This window comes from Ailuropoda melanoleuca, chromosome 10 (assembly GCF_002007445.2).
Source record: "Ailuropoda melanoleuca isolate Jingjing chromosome 10, ASM200744v2, whole genome shotgun sequence".
Taxonomy (NCBI): domain Eukaryota; kingdom Metazoa; phylum Chordata; class Mammalia; order Carnivora; family Ursidae; genus Ailuropoda; species Ailuropoda melanoleuca.
Genome location: NC_048227.1, coordinates 19769785 through 19790229, shown reverse-complemented (window position 1 = coordinate 19790229; position 20445 = coordinate 19769785). Strand labels below are relative to the sequence as shown.

The 20445-nt window shown below is 46.8% G+C and overlaps 1 protein-coding gene across 6 annotated transcripts in view; it reads left to right on the top strand.

The window, feature by feature from the left end:
- Positions 1 to 20154, top strand: part of TNRC6A (trinucleotide repeat containing adaptor 6A) — a 100983-nt gene extending 80829 nt beyond the window's left edge. For 5 of the 6 annotated variants that reach the window (XM_034670237.1, XM_034670241.1, XM_034670240.1 and 2 more), the window contains 7 exons: positions 8600 to 8758; positions 9892 to 10032; positions 11882 to 11989; positions 13336 to 13557; positions 15903 to 15973; positions 16693 to 16832; positions 17271 to 20154. In XM_034670237.1, coding sequence (XP_034526128.1) covers positions 8600 to 8758; positions 9892 to 10032; positions 11882 to 11989; positions 13336 to 13557; positions 15903 to 15973; positions 16693 to 16832; positions 17271 to 17646 — 1217 coding nt within the window. In that variant the 3' untranslated portion in view covers positions 17647 to 20154. Of the gene's footprint in view, positions 1 to 8599; positions 8759 to 9891; positions 10033 to 11881; positions 11990 to 13335; positions 13558 to 15902; positions 15974 to 16395; positions 16523 to 16692; positions 16833 to 17270 lie in introns of those variants that run through there. The other variant, XR_004628448.1, reaches the window with a different exon arrangement.
- Positions 20155 to 20445: the final 291 nt, after the last annotated feature.

Here is a 20445-nt window from a genome sequence, read left to right as displayed (position 1 = left end):
GTTTTCTCATCTGTTAAATTTTTAAAGAAACATCATTTTCATCTTATTTAATATCATCAGTTCATCTGGCAGATGTTAATGGAGTATCTTCTGCTTTCCAAGGGTGGTGCTGGAATACGTAGATACACATGAACGTGTGTGCACACAGTTGAGTGTATGTAAGCCAGGAAGAGTCCTTACCCTGAAGGAGCTCATCGTTTGGTCATAGAAATAAGCATGTGAACAGCTTTGGTATGCTGTGATAGGTACTATGAACGTGAATCCATATGATGGTACAAATAGTATGATAATGTGCAGGCCATTGGAAGATTGAGTCAGGAATGAGAACTGTGGGTGTGGTGGGAGTGGAAGGGCTTCACGGACTGCTGAGCCGAGTTTTTCGGCTTTACCACACAAAGGAGTAGAGAAAGAATTAACAAAGAGTCTGTAGCATTTGAAAAGTTCAAAAACAAGACAGCCTGGTGGGTTCTATTGTGCGGTCCTGTCACGGAGGTGAAGGGACAGAGGAAAGAGGAGGAAGGCAAAGTTACAACAGTAGGTGCAGAGCAAATCGCAGACAACTTTATGCCATAAATCATTTAAAACTTGGAAGTGGTGACTCTCCAGAGGCACAGAAGACTCAGAGCAGTGTGAGACGGAAGGCAGGGGTATGGAGGGAGTGCTCCAGAAAGAGCCTTAGACGTGAGGATAGGGGGCTGGGTAAGTGACCTAACTCCTTGGGCCAACACGTGATCATCCGTAATGTACCTGCTCTTGCGTGGTCGCTCCGCACGCTGCGGCACTGTGAGCGCTTGCTGGGCGGGAGTGTTCGAGCGCGGGAGCACAGGAAATGGTGGTGGAAACGTGGCACTCAAAGCAGGTGTGCTGGGACAGATACTGAATTGATCGTAGGCTTGTTGAATGTAGTATTTTGGAGATTGCACAATGTGGAAAAGCCCAGTAAGAAATTAGGAATAGAGGCCAGCACTCAGAAGAAAAATCTGAGCTAGAATAAGGTGTGGTATTCATCAGAATGTTGAGGTCATGGACATGGATGAGGTTGCCCAGAGGGACAGAGCCTAGAAAAGAACAAGGACAGGATCCGGAGTCGCTAGCGGTGAAAGGAGTGTCTGGAGAGGTCAGATGTGGAGAGCCCAGAAAATGCTTCTCCTGTGTGGTTTGCTGTCTCTTCAGGTTAAAATGGATATTTCCATGTCTGCTTTGCTTATCCGAGCCTCAGTTTCTTTGTAATAATAACCTCTTCCCTTCCTTGCACTGCTGTAGCAGGTGTACCATCCGTCACCTGTTCTCTGGGGTTCGGCGTCCTGGCGGATGGTGTCGTATACAAGGGGTCCTTGGGCAGCATAGGTTTTGAAGTCAGATAATACTTGGGATTCCATCCCCACTTTGTTTTCTTTTTTCAAACTTACTATCGATCAGTTTTTCACTGCATTTTATTGCATACATAGTTTTCTTTTGCACAGATCTGTAGTGTGAGCAATAAATTGTTTTTTAGTAATTAGCTTAAACAATAAATATCTTTATTCTTGTACACATAGCAATGCAATGAATGTATTCTAGAAATGTTCCTCTTTTCAGAATAAGGAGGAAGAGGTTGATACTTTTTCTTTACTTGAGTCTAGATCCCTACCATTCTATTTTTTTCCCCCTACTATTCTTCATTTACTTAATTGACACTTGAAACTTAGTCGTTCACGGGCGCCTGGGTGGCTTCATCGGTTAAGTGTCTGCCTTTGGCTCAGGTCATGATCTCAGGGTCCTGGGATCGAGCCCTGTGTCCCGGCTCCCTGCTCAGTGGGGAGTCTGCTTCTGCCGCTCCCCCTCCTTTTGTGTGTGCATGTGTGCTCTCTCTCTGTGTCAAATAAAGTCTTTAAAAATATTTAAAAATTATTTTTCTATTAGTAATACTAATTACTTAATATTTATCTGCTCCCCCACCCCCAGAATGTTCTTATTTCCTTTACTTTAGCAAGTGGTGCGATTAGTATTAACTAACCCAAGGCCAGTAGTCTTCACTTCATAGGTACTGTTTGATATCTCCAGGCTTTTATTTTATCCCCTTAAAATCAAGACTGATAAGATGTATAATGTTCGGTTGTTTCTATTCTTTCTTTGTGGTTGTATTTTTTTTTTCTTTGTAAAAATGTCTTCAGAAATACCCCTTGACCTGGTTGTGGTTTTGGTCTTCAGCTCCAGAAAGAAAGTTTGATATCTGTATGTAAGAGCCTTCTAAATTTCAAGTCTTGTTGGGTTTTTAGGGGCACCTGGGTTTCTCAGTCAGTTAAATGTCCAACTCTTGATTTCGGCTCAGGTCATGGTCTCCGTGGAGCCTGCTTGGGATTCTCTCCCCTCTCCTGGCTCATGCTTGGTCGCTCTCTGTCTCTCTCGAACAAAAGGAATGTTGGCTTTTTAAAAAAGCTTTCAATCTGTTTAAAGAAGGTGCTTTTTCTTACAATGATAACCCTCCAGTTGCTCATACTCTCGCTTCCTCCCAGAACTGCTCCTTCTTGATCAGTAGTTCCTCTTCATTTCTCTCTCTCCTGGCAGAGACTTAGCATCTTCTTCTCAGGCACATTCTTTTTATTTGTTGGCTTTGTTTTCCCTTTTCCTTTATTAGAAAAAGAGAGAGAAATGTTAATCATCCTGTCCCTTAGACTTGGGCAAAAATAAAATTCATATCCAGCTGCATTCAGGAGAGCTCCCAAAGCTGCCAGCCTACAATTGATGTTTTTTAGACCCTCATTATTTTTGAAAGTCATCTTTTTGAACCATATCTCTGTAAACATGCAGGAAATTTCATGTACAGATTCAGACTTCTGGCATCTCTTTGGAAATATGCAGGTCTGGCAGCACCGAGCTCCAAAGCAGTAAGCAGCCAGAGCAGAGCAGCTGCTGTCCGCATGCTTGCGGCTCCTTGCCACTCCGCGGTGTCTTCTCACTCAGCTCAGTGGTGGCGTCATTTGCCATTTGCCTTTGCACTCACTGGGGAGTGTGGTTTGTTTTGTTTCATTTCTCTTCTCACTCCCCTCACACCTGTGCCCTCCCTTCCATTGGTGGAGAGAGATTTTCCTGTAGTCCCTAACCAGAGAAATATTTGCCTATAGTCATACTTCTCTTTGGGGAAGGACCATGGAATTTTGCCTGTTGCCAGCCTCTTTCACTTCTTTATAAACCCCGAGCGGCCTTGTTGGCATTTGTGTTTCCCCGTTGTAGGAAAGAGGGGCTGTTGTCCTCTAGCAGTAGAGGTCATTGTCAAGAGGGGTGATGTGATAAGTAGTATTCAGGCTCACATCAGACATAAGCTGAGCCTGGGGAGGGGAGAGGCCTGTGGGGAAGGCCTTGGGCTGGCACTGACCACTTGCAACACAGTCTAAGGTGGGTTCTCTTTTTATCACCATTTTTATCTTTTATCTTAGAGAGCCAATAAATTGTGGAGCAGAGAAGAAAGGGCACATGCAGGAGACCTGTGTCAGAGCTCCCCAAGACCACTTTCAAGTTCAGTGGTTTGCCGGAAGAATTGACAGAACTCAGAAAAGCTGTAATACTCATGGTTATGGTTTATTACAGCAAAAGAATCAGATGAAAACCAGCAGAGGAAAAAGGCACTTAGGGCACAGTCCAGGAGAAGTTTCCTGTTGTCCTCTCCCAGTGGAGTTTAACTGGCCTAATTTCTCCAGAAACGATGTGTGAAACCACGTACAAACTATTGCCAACCAGAGAAGCTCCCCCAAGCTTTAGTGTCCAGGGTTTTTACTGGGGGTCAGTCACATAGGCATCAGGCACCTGCGTGACCTCTCAGATGTCAGACAAAACCACAGTATGACCCAGGCCTCAGGCAAACAAAAACATGTGTTCACCAGAAGTCACATTGTTGCCGTCAACTATCTGGCATGGCTGAGGCCCAGGGTCTGCACAGATAGTCTTACCTGCAGAATATTCTGTGGACTTGGAGGAGCCCAGAAGTGGTTGAGGGCCAGGCCTGAAGCACTTTACAATACATATGCCGGGCCTACTGTGCTAACCCTTTATTCTACACTCTCCAGAGTAAGAAAAGCCAGATTTCTTAAGGGAAGTGGGGTGGAATGGAGGCAAGGACATCTGACCAGTAAATTGTGCGTCACAGAAGGGTTGGACTAAGTTATTTGCAATGCTTTTTCGTCCTAAGATCCTGTGACTTGAAGGCCATTTATAAAATCTTTTTCCCTTGTCAGCCAGCACGCAGCACAGTGTTCTGGGGACCGATCGCCTATACAGAAGAATATTTCAGCCTTACGGTTGAGAGCAGTAGGGAATGAATTCCGGAAGGTCTGTGATCTCTTAAGCAGAGATACAAAAGATAACAGGAGTTAACCAAGCAGAGGTGATGGGAGGGGACCCCAGGGGTGGTGGGTGAAGGCCTCATAAATGATTGAACAGTTTGAGTGTTAGGCCCTCTGTCCTGGAGGGCTAACTGTTGGAGAGTGTTAAGCTGGGAAGTGGCGTGATGTGTGTTTGGGGATTACTGTGGCTGCAGTGTGGCAACCTGGGGAGTGGAGGTAGACGGGCAGATCAGCTGGGGAACTTCAGAGCTTAGCCAAATAGGAGACGACTGTAACCTGACCTAGTGTAGCAGTGCTCTGTCATCAAGAGCTGTGCCTCCATTTTGCAGTATATACACATACCGAATCATTGTGTTGGACACTTGAAACTAGTAATGTTCTGTGGCAGCTATATTTCAGTAAAAATACTTTGAAGACAAAATTAAACAAGTTATAAAGACACCCACTAAAACAAAAATTGAAGCCCTCCACATTTTCAGAAAAGATTGAAACAGCACACTTTCAAAGAGTTTTTAAAGACTCTACAAAGAAATAGAAAGCATCATATGAAATAATGAGAAACTGGAACCAAATATATGTCAAATTGATAACTATAAAAGGACCAAACTGATTTATTAAAATAAAAGAAATTCGCATTGAATCATAAAGCAAAATCCAACTCTTTGCTGCATACAAGGAACCCAAAACAAAGTAATTCAGAAATCTTTGCAGTTGTGCCAAAAAAGCAAAACAAAAACAAAGCAAACAACTGTAGGAAGCAATTGATAGGACTTAGTGATTTAAGATAATGGGAGGGGAGCCAGGAGAGCCTCTCTGCTTTCTAACTTAAGCGACATCACATCCTTTCCTCTGATTAATACCAAAAGGACATTTTTGTGACATTTGTTCCTTTCTGTTGGATTTTGTCCTGTAACTTAATTTGACTAAACTTGGCTTAAAGGTCAGTTTGCTGGTTTGTGAACATTGAACTGATGATTATCAGAAATTGAAGGTGAAATGGTCATGTGGTAGAAACAACATTGGACCCTAAATCAAACAGAGCTGAATTCTAAGTCGAATTTGCCACTCAGTGGCATATATCACATTTGGAGTTTTTCTCAAGAGTGGGAATGTTAGGGACGCGTGGGTGGCTCACTAAGTTAGGCGTCTGCCTTCGGCTCAGGTCATGATCCCAGGACTCTGGGATCAAGTCCCAGGTTGGGCTCTCGGCTCAGGCAGGAGCCTGCTTCTCCCTCTACCCCCTGCTCCCCTCTTGTACTCTCTCTCTCTGATAGGTAAAATCTTAAAAAAAAAAAGAAAAAGTGGGAATGGTCGTTGACTCAGATGACAAAATGGCAAAGTAAACACAGGCCCTGGATTTGAGAGCTAGCTCTGCTGTGTATGCGCTTCCTGTCAAGTAGCTTAACCTGTGTGTGCTAAGTGGGGGATATGACATAGTACCCCGAGGTGGTGTGAGGATGAACGCAGCCGCACAGAAGCACTAGCCTGTCGGTGGGGGCTTCCTTACTGTGGCTGCCTTCATTGTTCACTCCCCGCACGCCTGCCTCTAAGACAACAGTGTGTCTCCGGTGAGAATCCAGCCTGCTTGCGTCCCACTACACCTGCCACCTGGACAGCTGTACCTTCCATTTTCCGCACCTTCTCCCACGCAGCAGTTCGTAGAGTGTGATTGGATTCCAGCTGCCTCTGTGTCAAGCCTATTTTCCTTTTTAATAAAATGAAGTTTTAATAAGTAGAAATGGATTTTTGGTACTGCAAAGGGGGAATCCTTTTATCAGCTCAGGTCCTTGCAGAAAAATTAATCACTGAAAATGTGGCATCGATGCCTGCTTACTGTGTTACGCAACTGCTGCTTTGTTCCTACCGTTGAGCTCCCAGCTGGTTTTAATTCACTTTACAAAAAAGATACACAGTTTACTCAGATAAAAGTAACTAGATAAAGAAGCCAGAGAAGAGAGGGGATGAAATTGGTGGGATAACTAGGCCTAGTCAGGGGTAGGTTAGCGCCCACTGGTGATAGTGCCGTGAGGTCCCGTCGAGCCAGCTGTGCCCCGAGTCACTGATACGGAAGCTTGGGTGTTGTGACTGCTACCAGGGGAACACTGGTCATGGAGTAAATGAGGCTAAAGCAACGTTCAGGGCTCTGCTGTATTTCTCCAAGAGCTCCTAGGGTCTGTGGCGAGGGCTTTTCCTCACACCTGCTTCAAAGCTGGCACGAGTTGGGTGGGTGTTTGGTTTTCTTCTTCACCCTCACTCCTCCTCAGCCAGCAAGTGTGCCTCCTTCTGTCGGGTTATTGAAGTTAGAAGCTGGAGAGCGATTCCCCCACCACGTTCATTGAGATAATTTACATATAATACAATTCTCTTTATAAAATATACCATTCGGTGGCTTTTAGTATCCTCCGAGTCATGGGAGTCAAATGTGTCCCCTGTGCCAGATGAGCCCCTGAGGGGTTGCTCCTCGCACCTCCCAGACTTCCCTTCCCTCCCAGCCACGCGTAAACAGGAGTCTGTTTTCTGTGGCTTTGCCTTGCTGGACCGCTCATGTCAACAGAAGCATGTATTACCTGGTCCTGCGTGACTGGCCTTTTTGGGGGCATAATGTTTTCAAGGTTCATCTGTGTTGAAACGTGCATTAGTGCTCGTTCTCTGTTACAGTTGTGTTGGATGATGCCACATTTGGCTTATCCGCCCATCCCGTGCTGCATGTCTGGGTGTAAGAGATGTTCTTGATTTCTTCCTTTCTCCGAACTCTACATCCAGTCCGTCTGTGAATAGTGCCCATTCTTCCAAAATGCACAGTGCATCCTTAGCACCTTGCTGCCTCCATTCTCCACATGCAGCAGCAGTGATCTCAAACGAATCAGGTTGTCTCACCTCTCTTCTTACAGCACTTGCTGTGTCCTGCAAAGCCCTGCATGAGGGTGTTGCGAAATCTGATGCCTTCAGGGAACAGGCAGGGCGTAGGCCAGTCTGGGGGTGGCAGGGCCTGGGGCAGCTGGAGCAGGCCCTCCTCCCCTCTGGACCTTCTAGTTCCAGACATTTAAAACAAAACCTACGGGGTCATCCCTGTGCCTCAAGGTCAGGCTCCACCACTCTGTATTATTCACTCTCCCGCTGACTTTTCGGTTCCTCACACGTGCCAAGCTGCTTTTCTCCTTGGGTCTTTGTGCGGGCTGTGCCCACTGCCCGGCATCTCCTTCCTGGACCCTTGCTTCATGCCATTGCAGCCCTCCCTGCCACTAACCGGTCCCCTTTCCATTCTCTGTGTGCTCCCCGGGCTGTGGGGAGGGCCGGCACTTAGTGAGGCAGCCAGAGCCCATCCACCAAGAGAGGGATGTGTTTGCCGCCTGTGTCAAGCATTAGTCATTTTAAGATGTGTTCAAAGATGGGGGCACCTGGGTGGCTCAGTTGTTAAGTGTCTGCCTTCAGCTCAGGTCATGATCCCAGGGTCCTGGAACCGAGCCCCGCATCGGGCTCCCTGCTCTGCTGGGAGCCTGCTTCTCCCTCTCCCACTCCCCCTGCTTGTGTTCCCTCTCTCGCTGGCTCGATCTCTGTCAAATAAATAAAATCTTTAAAAAAAAAAAAAAAAAGATGTGTTCAAAGATGAGTGTGGAGAATAAATCGCCAGAAAACGAATGACCATTTCTAAGCGAGAGTAAGTTGTCTTTTGTGGGATTTCACGCTCATTTCGATAACAAGTATCTTTACCGATACTGGTATAATCACAAGGGGGTGTGTATGGGTAGAGCTGTAAACATCCTGATCGAAAAGGTTATTTGTTTTCATCACATACAGGGGTCATGGCAATTTCCTGGATTCTTGGATACATCTCTCTGCCACTTAAAATGTTTTCCACAATTCTTTCTTTACTGTAGCTGGGTTTCTTGCCTCCAGTGCTCCTCATTCAGCAACATCACACAACTCCCTGACAAGGAGTCCACTGTGCTCGTTCTCAGTTTAGGCCAAAATACAAGTGTTTTAGTGATTTGGAAGTAAGTTTGTACCCATACTCTGGTTACTTATTGACGATTATGGTCCTTATTCTCCTTGAAATAAAATTCACTATGATAATGTTCAGATCTCAGGACATAAGAGAGTTAAAAGTGATTGGAAGAGTTCAGAGCTGGCTTTCCTCCTTGACTTTTCACACAGTCTACAGAACACAGTTTGGAACCCACAGATCTCATACAGAGTCATCTTGGGATGTTTGAGAAACTACAAGAAATAAATTCACTGGTGTATTTTGCCTCACAGTCACTATCATTTTTCTCTCTTAGGTGCTATTTCAAGTGGTTTCAGGCTGGAAGAGTCTCCATTTGTTCCCTATGACTTTATGAACAGCAGTACTTCTCCAGCCAGCCCTCCGGGTTCAATAGGAGACGGCTGGCCACGTGCCAAATCGCCTAACGGCTCTAGCAGTGTTAACTGGCCACCAGGTAAAGTGCTGACCATTTCTCTCACGAGGCTCTGCTTCCCTTATGGTGTCCTTACCACTGGGTGCTCTAGTGATGTAGGCCAGTTGGGGCGGATCGTGGTGGGAAGGCACGCGGGACGCATGGAGAGCGGACTGTCGGGTCTCAGGCAGAGGAGCCAGGCTGGCCTGTTAGCAGTGCCTTTATGCTGCAGGCAGTGAAGGCCCGCGTGAGGAGTAACATAAAACCTTTGTGCAGGGTTCCTCTTCATCTGCACCAGGGGACTAACTTGACAGTGTTTCATCTGCACTGAGGCATTACCAGACATGGACTCACAGCCTTCTTTTCTGTTTGCATCGCTACGGCTTGTGATTTGCTACAGCACTTAAAATGTTAACGGTTTAGAGGTGCCTGGCTGGCTCAGCCTATAGAGCACGCGACTCTTGATCTCGGGGGTGTGAGTTCGAGCCTCACGTTGGGTGTACATATTACTTAAAAATAAAATCTTTTTTTTTTTTTTTTTTTTTTTAAGATTTTTAAGAGGGAGAGAGAGAAACAGACTCCCTGCCAAGTAGGAAGCCCAACATGGGGTTTGATCCCAGGATCCAGAGATAATGACCTGAGCCCAAGGCAGACACCCAACCAACTGAGCCACTCAGGTGCCCCAAAAATAAAATCTTAAAAGAAAAAATGAGGGCTCCTGGGTGGCTCAGTCAGTTGAGCATGTTCCTTTGGCTCAGGTCATGATTCTGGGGTCCTGGGATCGAGTTCTGAGTTGGGCTCCCTGCTCCACGGGGAGTCTGCTTCTCCCTCTCCCCTTGCTTCTCCTTCTGCTCATCCTCACTCTCTCTGTCGAATAAAAAAATAAAATCTTTTTAAAATAAAAAAATTTAAAAAGTTAAATGTAACTGTTTAAAAATATATAAACCCTGAGAAATGATTTCATTTGCAAAAATACACAAGTTATTCATAAATAGCAACTTATGTTACAGTAACCATAGTACTGAATCAGCCTCTTAGAGTGCTAGTATTAACTGGAAAATATTTGAGAATTGCATAGGCTTAGGAATACAAGTTTTGGATATTTAATAATGGATCTTTAAGTGACGATTAAGCCTGAACTAATTTAAGAACTAATTTTAAGTTTTCGTTTCCAGAATTTCGCCCTGGTGAACCATGGAAAGGTTATCCAAACATTGACCCTGAAACTGACCCTTACGTCACTCCTGGCAGTGTCATAAACAATCTTTCAATTAATACTGTGCGGGAAGTTGACCACCTCAGGGACAGGAACAGTGGTACGTAGCCGGATACAGTCTGAATCTCTGAATGATGCTGGATGACGCGGTTTGAGAGTGGTTCACAGAGGGGGTGCCTGGGTGGCTCAGTCAGTTAAGCGTCTGCCTTCAGCTTGGTCATGATCCCAGGGTCCTGGGATTGAGTCCCGCGTAGGGCTCCCTGCTTAGTGGGGACTCGGCTTCTCCCTCTCCCTCTGCTCCTCCCCCCGTGCTCACTCTCACTCTGTCTTAAATAAATAAATAAAATCTTAAAAAAAAAAAAAAAAAAGTGGCTCACAGAGGATGTGAAACTTTCAGCCCATCACAGCACCTGGCATTCAAGGGAGTCATGAAAATAAAAAGTGAGTTCTCAGTTTTCCCATAGGTGATTCTTTGCCACTTTAAAGATGATGAGGATTTGTTATCACTTGTTACGGTAAACACATGTAGTCACTTAATTAACCCAAAGGACCAACAAATATTTGCTTTCTAGGAATTGTAGTAGCAACTGAAAGGTTGTTACATACTTTATAACAAGTTTCAGATCACACAGATAGTACAACAAGTTGTGATTATTAAGAAATGGATGTTTCATATAAAAGATTACATTAATTTCATATTACATTACATATGTAATATTAATTACATATTACATTAATTTTATATAAAAAATTACATTAATCATTCATTTATACACTCTTGTTGTTAAAGGACTTTTGTGTGGAGAAGAAATTTACCTTTCTTTGTCTCTCCAAAAGTGAAAAGTTAGGATCCCTTGAGGGGTCCCTCCAGTTCAGCAGCACTTTTAATAGGTTATCAAATACAGTCATCCGACCACCTACCGTATAGTTTTCCCTCGCTCCGGTCATTTAAAGTATTCTCTGCGTGCACCTGAAGGAAGGGGAAGGGAGTGAAAGAAAATACTTTGTTTCCATCCGAAACCTACCTCCTCCTATTCCGCTGAACAGTTAGCATTTTACGTTAAATATATGATTTTGTTAACAGGTGGTTGGATGTATCACAGTGGCAAGGAAAGAATCCTCCTCATTCTAAAATGCTGGATTTAACAGACGGCTATGTGAAAGTAGTTAAAGTACCCACTGCTGTCCCAACAGAACAGCGGGGACGGCGCCAAGGGTAGAGCGTCACAGCCTTGTGTGTAGCTAATGGAAGAATCCGGCAGCTTGCAGAAACGGGCTTCTTGTTTCTGGAAGATTGTCAGTCAGGAGAGGAGTTTAGATTTGATGTTAGAAGACATGAACCATTGAGGGTTTTGAGTGGAGGTCTTGCCACTGAAGGCAGGTGGTCTGACAGTGGGGAGCAGAAGAGACGGAGTGGGAAGCCAGGTCGGAGCTATCACAGATCCAGATGACAGTCCAGCCTGCAGCAGGGCGAGTAGTCGAGGGGGGTTCGAAAAAAGGGGGAAAAGCCTGCGTTTGGGAGGCTGCTGTGGGGCGAGATGGAGGGACATCAAGAGCTGCTGGTGCTGGTGCTAGTGCTAGATTCCCCTGGGGGGAGGGATTGTGGTGAGAAGTTGCTGGAGTTCAGTCAGGGGTTAGGGGCAGGAGGAGGTAGGCCACCTCCTGGAGCCCTGACTGGGACACGGAGCCAGTGTGGTCTCGGTGTCAGGCAGAGGAGGGCAGCTATCTCCCTGAGCCACGGTCAGAATAGTGAACAGGCCTTCTGGGTGCGCTGTTGTGAAGGCAGGAAGGAAGGTGCAGTCGTGGGCACCGTCCCCCCGACCCCAGCGTCCGTTTCCTTTCTCGTGGCTCACTGTTACATTGCAGCCTCACTGGAAGCTTCTGCTTACTCTTCAAGTGCCATGGCTCTTGCTCTGGGAATGACTAATTGGGCTCTTCCCCCCACATAGGGTCATCCTCATCCTTGAACACCACGCTGCCTTCAACTAGTGCCTGGTCATCCATTCGTGCCTCCAACTACAACGTTCCCCTCAGCAGTACAGCACAAAGCACTTCAGGTGAGCTGCGTCCCGGGCCGGCCAAGGCCGTCAGAGGGACGGGGTTGTCAGCACCGGGGCTGGGGCTCTTGTGTGGAACCCTCTTCTCTTTATCTGAAGTCTTCTCAGGGGGGTAGGAGAATATATTTCTGAGCCTGGGAAAATACTTGTAACACCATTTGTCTGTTTTTAAAATTGACTAGACCCAGCAGTCTTTTCTAAAACAATCCCCTTCTGCTGAGCCGCTCTCACTCTCTTGTCTGAGAGCCAGCGCGTTAAATGCAGTTTCATTCGAAGCAGTTCTCAAATGAAGCAGCTTTTATTTTTGTAATTTCCAGTCCTTTGCAGACTGATACTTCTGCAAAGTATAGCAAACCTGACCTTGGAATTGCTAGAAAAGCAATCACGTTCTTGGGAGCCGTGGCCATGTCCGATTGCTGTCTGCTTACAAACTCTCGCTCTGAGTTTCTGTACTTGTTCTGTCAGAGACCAGTGGGAACCTGTGTGGTGACCAGTCTTCTGACCACACTTTTGAGTCTCGCTGACTTAAAGGACATATACTTCATGAATCAAGTAGAAACATAGTGACAGAAGTTACAAAATTTTGCATCCACTTCTGCCCCCTCATGGTTTTTAAGGATTATTTTAAACAAGTTAACCGTGCGCCTGATCCCTGCACACCCCCATTGCCATGAGGCAGCACACATCAGGACTTCTTCTTTCTTCTTCTTCTTCCCCCCCGCCCTTTTTTTTTAAGCCAGGCAGGCCTAGCTATTCACAGAACCCATAGGCAAGTTGCTTAACCTCTCTGACCTTGGCAGGATGTGTGTCAGGACTAGAGCTAGTAAGCACCAAGTGCCCACCATTCTGGCGTTCGGCACAGAGAGGTGCCCGGTGAACGCTGCTGTGAGGACTCCCTGCATTGGGGCTACTTTTGTGGTCCTTTTTCCCGTGTGTAAACTAGAGAGTTCTAAAACCTATTTGATGACCTATGTGATGATCTCAAGTGACTGAGTTACGGTCATAGCGGTGCAAGTCCCAGTTTCTGTTCAAGAGCAATTGAAAGCAGTGTGTTTTGTTTTGATGTCGATTGCAGTATAGTTTTGTACACTGGGCTAAGAATTTCGTTAAGTCTTGAAATTTTTAATAACAGACAAATGGTTTGAGTGTTTTGAATCAAGGGAGCAATTTCCTTTTGGCTTTTGTGGGGGGTTTTGGCAGTTTGAGTTGGGGATTTTTAATAGAGCCTTCTTTTTGGTTGATTTGCTTTTTGTGGGAGAATGGGTGCTGTTGTTATTTAAATTTTCTCTTTCCTAAAAGCATTATTTCTTCCCCCACTCTCTGCTGTGTTTTCTCCCTGTGAGTAGCCAGAAATAGTGATTCCAAATTGACATGGTCTCCTGGTTCAGTTACAAACACCTCTCTGGCTCATGAGCTGTGGAAGGTCCCTTTACCACCTAAAAACATCACTGCTCCGTCCCGCCCACCTCCGGGACTGACTGGTCAGAAGCCACCCTTGTCTACGTGGGATAACTCTCCCCTTCGTGTAGGTGGAGGATGGGGAAATTCTGACTCCAGGTACACCCCAGGTAAGACAAGCACAATGCTCGGGATGGCTTCTTGGGGTTTCTTTGCTGAACAGGAACAAGTACGCACAATTATCTCATAGGCCTATGCGTTACCCACTACAAAGTAGGATTCAAACTTAGACACGCGTCTCCCAGCACATTGCCATCTTCTGCAATTTCTAGGTCTTTGTGAGTCTTAAATTTTACTTGAAATTGTTCCTGGTTTACTTAAGAACATGTGACCAAAGCCACACAGAGTCAGTAGTCAGGTTAACGTAATGGACGTCATGTCTCTTTCGGAAGTGCCCCAGAGCCTCTCTGGGAACGTCTGCTCACTTCCTGCTCGTGGCAGGCGCGCAGAGTAGCACCGTGCCGTGGGGAGAGGCTGTGGAAGGTGGGAGCAGCCCGGCTGGGCTTTGAAGAAGGGGGCCTGTTTGGGTGGAAGCTTGGCCTGTATACTTCAGGTGATCCTACCGAGTATTGTTTCAGCCGGGACGTGCGAGAGCGGAAGGAGGTACTGGTAGTTAATGGTGCGGGGCCGGCAGTCCCAGGAAAACCACCCCCACGTCCCCTCCCTCCCTGCTCCTCCTGCACGTGACTCGCACTGGATTCAGACTGGGGTTGTGTCCCCGCCCTGACACACACACACAGATTGAACTAGCCGTCTACCAATTCTACCGGTAAATACGGTCTTGGTCTTCAGTCTCCTTAGTCCCAGAACTGTAGCTGACTTCCTCATCTCTAGGCTGAAAATAGTAAAACTTGATAGCAATGTCCGATCTTTAGACAGGCGATTGGATAAAAGAAAGCTCGGCGGTTTCCTCTGGGAGAAAGTTTTAAGGGAGGGGGTGTGGAGTTTCAATTCCATGGAGGGATCCAGGCTACTAAATGCTCATGAATGTAGTCGGTGTCCTGTGTGAGTGGCTCTGTCGGGCCACAGGCACACCTGGGTGCCAGCTAAGAGGCCGGCAGTAATACACAGCGACAGGAGAGAATGCAGTGCTCAGGAGGTTGGTGGAACCGAGTAAGGTCAGCCCAGCACAGCAGAGAGGACGCGTACGCTAAGGCGAGCAGCCCGGGAAGGCACAAGCGCTCCTTGTTGGAGTGGCTGGAGACTTGCAGGTGGGGTGAGCCGGTGCAGGAGAGATGAGGAGGCAGCGGCCGTGTCACAGAGCCGTAGTGCGCAGGTGTGCTGACGTGCGGTGAGGTACCTCAGGTACTCCTAGGAGTGACTGGGTCATGAAGTCGCGCCACCGGGAGCGCGGGCCCCCTGGGGCTGAGCAGGAGGGCCAGTGTCGGAGCTCCTCGGGAGCCAGACAGACACGGAAGTGTCTGGGCGATTGCGAGACACTTTCTGATTGAAGTCCAATGGACACACAGCTCTTTCTGATTGAAGTCCAATGGACACACAGCATCACGGTAGTTTCAGATGTGTGACACAGTGATTGCGCAGGTCTCTCCATGACGCTGTGCTCGCCACAAGTGTAGCTACCATCTGTCCCCACACATTATTCCAGTACCATCGACTGTATTCCGGACGCTGAACCTTTTCCTCCCTGTGTCTTACTCATTCTAGAACTGGAAGTCTGTACCTCCCTCTCCCCTTCCCATTTTGTCAACTCCTCACCCCCTACCCTTGCCCCGGCAACCATCAGTCTGTTCTCTGTATTTATAGGTCTGATCTGGCTTTGTTAGTTCCTTTGTTTTATTTTTTTTAATTCCACATACAAGTGAAATCGTGCGGTATTTGCTTTCTCTGTCTGACATATTTCAGTTAGCATAATACCTTCTAGGTCCATCCGTGTTGTCACATGAGGCAAGATCTCATCCTTTTTTGTGGCTGAGTAATACTCCATCGTGTATCTGTGCCACGTTTTCCTTTCCGTATTTGTCTGTTGATGGACACTGATTGCAAGCTTTTCAGTCCCCTTAGAGCTTCACACCGTGTGAGACACGCACGCAGTCAACAGACCGTACCTTAGATAATTGCAAATGGAGGCCTTTCCCCAGAGCTGCCATTTTGAGATAGTTTTAGCTTTATAAATGAAAAGATGGAAAAAGGATATGCCTTTTTGTGGCTCCCTAGCCTGCTGTGTGATGAGCTGGGGGCTGTCTGAGCTCACTCTCCCCAGAGGCAGAGCCACTTGCCCCAGGAAGTCATGCCTGGTCAGAGCTGGTGCGAGTGGCACTTGGAGCTGCGGGGGAAATTACCCCACGTAGACGTGCAGGCAGGTGGGAGGGCAGGGGGGGACGCCAGGGGCCCCGGCGTGCCTCCTGCACAACTGTCACTTGACTGGGATGTGTTTGTGCTAAGTGTCATTCGGGCCACAGCTGTGAAAAACTGACTTGCCCTGCTTTGTCCTTAGGTTCCAGCTGGGGTGAGAGCAGCTCAGGGAGAATAACAAATTGGCTTGTTCTAAAGAACCTTACACCTCAGGTAAGAATATCAGACATCCTGGCCAATAGGCACGTGCCAGGGAGCACAGGAACAGAGGGTTCCAGTCTTGTTTGAGAGGAGTTTCTACCCAGGCCTACCTAGGGCTACCGAGCAGACGTCAAGGCCGGGCCGAGGAAGGAACAGGATGATCTCTGGATGCCTCAGGCAGGCTGTGGTCTGACCCAGCTTGTTCACACTATAAACTGTATGGAGCTGACCAAAATAGCTTCCTTGGTCTCACTGCAGAGATGCTGACTGAGTAGGTCCGGGTGAGGATCGGGGTCTGCACTTTCATGCAGGTGGTCCTTGTACTGCAGTCGAGAAACCCTGGTCTGCCCTTGTAGATGAGAACATCTCCTTAGGCCCCGGACCACCCCTCCTCTGGAGGCTGGATATTAAGAGCCCACCCCCTCCTCTCCCAGGGAGCAGTGCCTTGATGAGTCCTGTCCTCAGGGCAGGGAAGAGAGAAGACATGAAGCCACAACAGGGGCATGGCTAACTAAGGAAGTGGGGATCTGGGGAGTGTCCAGGAGTCTAGAGGCCACAGAGGTACGGCTCTGGGACCAGTGGAGGTGGGGAGGGGGGCACTGGGCCCCGGCACAGCAGTGAAGAACCTCGGGCAGGAAAGAGAGGAGCAGAGTCCCAGCCTGGGACGCCCTCGCCGGATGGTCCTTGTGACAGCTTGTCTAATTGGCGGCTCCCCACACTCTGTCTCCTAGATCGATGGCTCAACTCTGCGTACTCTGTGCATGCAGCATGGTCCACTGATAACATTCCACCTGAACCTCCCACATGGAAATGCTTTGGTCCGTTACAGTTCAAAAGAAGAGGTAGTGAAGGCACAAAAGTCTCTGCACATGTAAGTTGGCCCTCGGGTGCGAGACACCTGGATAATGCCCTTGTGATTGGAAGAGTTTGGGGGTCCCTTGTGTGTGGAAGCCCAGCCGATGACACTGTGTGTCATCTCCGGGCCAGCGTGTGGGGTCCTGCCGTAAGAGGGCTGCTTCGTAAGGCGGCAACCTCGCTCTGTCTTGGGTTCCAAGGTCAGTACTCCTAAGAGGAAGCATCGCTCCTCAAAATGGCCGTAGAAAATCTAGAACCTAGATACCACAACCACACATGTGGGGCAGGTTTTGCTGTGGGTCCTGGAGAACCCTGGGCCAGGCGTGTCACCGCCACTCCCCTCCACCCCGTCCCCCTTGGCTTTTGAGCTGAGGCTGAGTGCTCCCCTCACTTCCAGTCAGACCCTTGAGACACCCTGAGTCTTCACTGCGTCCCCTGTGTCTCTTCCCTCCAGGTGTGTATTGGGGAACACTACTATTCTTGCTGAGTTTGCCAGTGAAGAGGAGATCAGCCGTTTCTTTGCACAAAGTCAGTCTCTGACCCCTTCTCCCGGCTGGCAGTCTCTCGGGTCCAGCCAGAGCCGGCTGGGCTCCCTCGACTGTTCCCACTCGTTCTCCAGCCGGACCGATCTCAATCACTGGAATGGTGCTGGGCTGTCGGGAACTAACTGTGGAGACCTTCACGGCACTTCACTCTGGGGGACCCCACATTATTCCACAAGCCTGTGGGGTCCTCCCAGCAGCAGCGACCCCCGGGGAATTAGCAGCCCATCCCCCATTAATGCTTTTCTTTCTGTTGACCACCTGGGTGGGGGTGGAGAGTCCATGTAATGTGTAGGTGTTGACTCACGAACTGTGACCTCAAGAAGCGAAAGAAAGGAGCACTAAGTTGGGCTCGCCGCCTGCAGCCAGGGGCCACCTGTGGGAACAGCTCTTCTCTGCACATTTTCCACTTTGTTTTCCCTGAAACATATCAGTTTGAATACTTGAATCATGCAGGCCAATATTATAATGTGAAAAGGTATCTATCTATTTACACTCCCAAATAGCGCCATACATGCTAAACCGTATAGAATGAGCTCACTTGTGTATATTCATCATGTTTAGCCTTTGGGTTCTTTTTTTTCCTCCCCACCCCTTCCCCCCTTTCCCCCTTCCCTTCCCTGTTCTCCTCCCCATCCCTCACCCCTTGTTTTCCTTTTTTTTCCCCTCTCTTTTTTTTCTTCCTTTTTTTGCAAAACCATTTTTTTGGGCTGATAATGTATGAGCTTTTAACTTTGCACTGAATGATGTTCTCTCGTCTAATCGGCAATATGGGGGGGCAGCTGTTCCAGTGTAAATGTTTACTCAAGGATGTTCTTAAAGGTGTGCGCTCCCTACTATGCCTTGATGTTTGCCTACCTTACTGTGGTGTCGTGGAGTTTAAAAGACCGAGTTCTGATGCTGACTTAGGACTATAAATGAAAGTATTGCACCAGTGTTTTCATGTTCTAAAACTAAAGAATTTCGCTCTGCAGTTTGAAAAACTGTGGCCACAGCTGTGACTTGCAGCCCCCCTGCCACCCAGGACGGGCCCTGCACTTTGAATAGGCTTTCCATTTTGTTTTGAAGGTTCCCACGGTGAACCTTCTTGTTTACAGATTTTTTTGTTTGTTTTTTGAGAAAAAAAAAATGTTTACTCTTCCATCATTTAAAAAAAATTTAAAAGACAAAAAAAAAAAAAAAAAACCAATGGAGGATGATTTACAAGATGCTTTCTATCTCTGGGAAAAAGGAGCAGCATTTGGCCATGTTCTTTTGTTTTCTATTCCTGTCCTAAATCCAAGAGCATGGTTCTCAGGAAAACCAGTTCCCCAGTTAGGAAAAAAAAATTTTAAAAATAAAAAAATAAAAAAAAAAATCTCCTTGTAGTTTCTTATAGGAAAAAACAAAACCCCAACTTTTAGCACTGATACTACGTATTGCTCTGTTAAAGAATTTTCTCTGCCAAAAAAAAAGAAAAAGAAAAAAACAAAAAAAACCCGCTTAAAGCTGGAGTTGACATTCTGCTTTCAGATGCTGTCTTTTTATTAGTGAGTGATGATGGTTTGCTAATAATCAATAGGTGATAATTTTTTGTAACCCCATCAAGTGGCTCTCTCTGTTTCTGCTTTCCTGTGACTGTGTTAACGTTGAACTGTTGTACCTTAAAGCCGAAATCAGTAACTATGCATACTGTAGCCAAAATATTGGGCTTACAGAATTGTTCGTTGTATAAAGAAAATTTTAAATGTCGTTGGAAACTAACGAGTTACACCATTTTTAAACTTACTTTCTCCTCGCCCCTTTTTTTGCCCACAAATGGTATTATAATGCTTGCTTAGTCAAAGAAGACGGGCCAAACAAGGGTAAACATTTTAACAGCGCAGAATTTGCCATCATTTCATTGCCTTGATCTGTTTGTGTCCTAATATGCAGAAGAAGTCAGTGGCTTTTAACTGTTTACAAATAGAATGTGATTGTAAAATGTACAGTTTGGTTGTGTTTGAATTATGAAATCCCTCCCGATATAATAAACCATGACTTTTTGGCTGCTCAACATTAATTGTCTCTTTTTTGTGAATTTCTTTGTACGCTCTTTTTTACAATGAACGTTTCAACGTTGCTGTATATGAGGGTCCTCATAGAGCAACCGAGTACAAATCTAAGCAAATATTTGAACATTCTATCCGAACTTCTCCACAATTTCACCCTGAAATAATGTGAGAACAATGGGAAACTGTAGCTTGCTCCTTCCTGCCCGCTCTGAGCGTCTTTGGGATCTTGTTGCTCAAAGCTCGCCTGTGACTTCATCTGCCCCACCATTTGTGCCCATCTCAAGCCTCAGCAAGAGACCATTTGGAACATGAAGCTTAATGACTTGCCAGTGTTCTAGTGTTAAACTCTCATACCTCTGTTACAAAATGAGAAATGCCACAACCTGGACTGGCCTTTTCCTTCCCCCTTCACGGCCCTCCCTCCTGACCACGGGAGTTCTGGGGCAAAACCTGTGTGTGTATCCCAGTGTATGACTTCAAATCCTGCTCCGGCTTGCCAGGTGTGAGCTCATGTTGGACACCTTCCTATAAGCAAATGTTGTTCAATGCATTCAATGTATATTGACTTCCATACTGGTTTTTCCAAAAACCAAAGGTAGCTTTGAAAAACCACGTTTGGAAATGTTTGGAACGTTAAGCTGATTGACCTTTTGGGGCTTTGAGTAGTATATAATTGAATTCATAACTGCGTTAATTGTATTGTTAAAGTGTTTGGGAGTTTTTTGCGCTTGTTATGTGGAAATAAAGTGTTTGATTTAAAAAATTTAAAAGTGGTTTTGATTTTTGCCTCGTCCTTAAATCCTTACAACTCTGTTCCCTAAGTGGCCGTGGGATTCCTAAGTCCACCGTAACCTCTCTGAGCTGCTCGGGCCGTTATGCTGACCTCGACGTTCCCGTGGCCAGATGGCCTCAAGTCGGTGACCGCCTGCGGGAGGCGGTCTAGATCCTTTCCATGTCGGGTCATGCATTATTCCCAAGTACAGCTCACAACAGCCACGTGGCTCCCCCACCCCCGGATGCGTGCCGGGCTTGGCATTGCTGCCGGGCTTGGCTT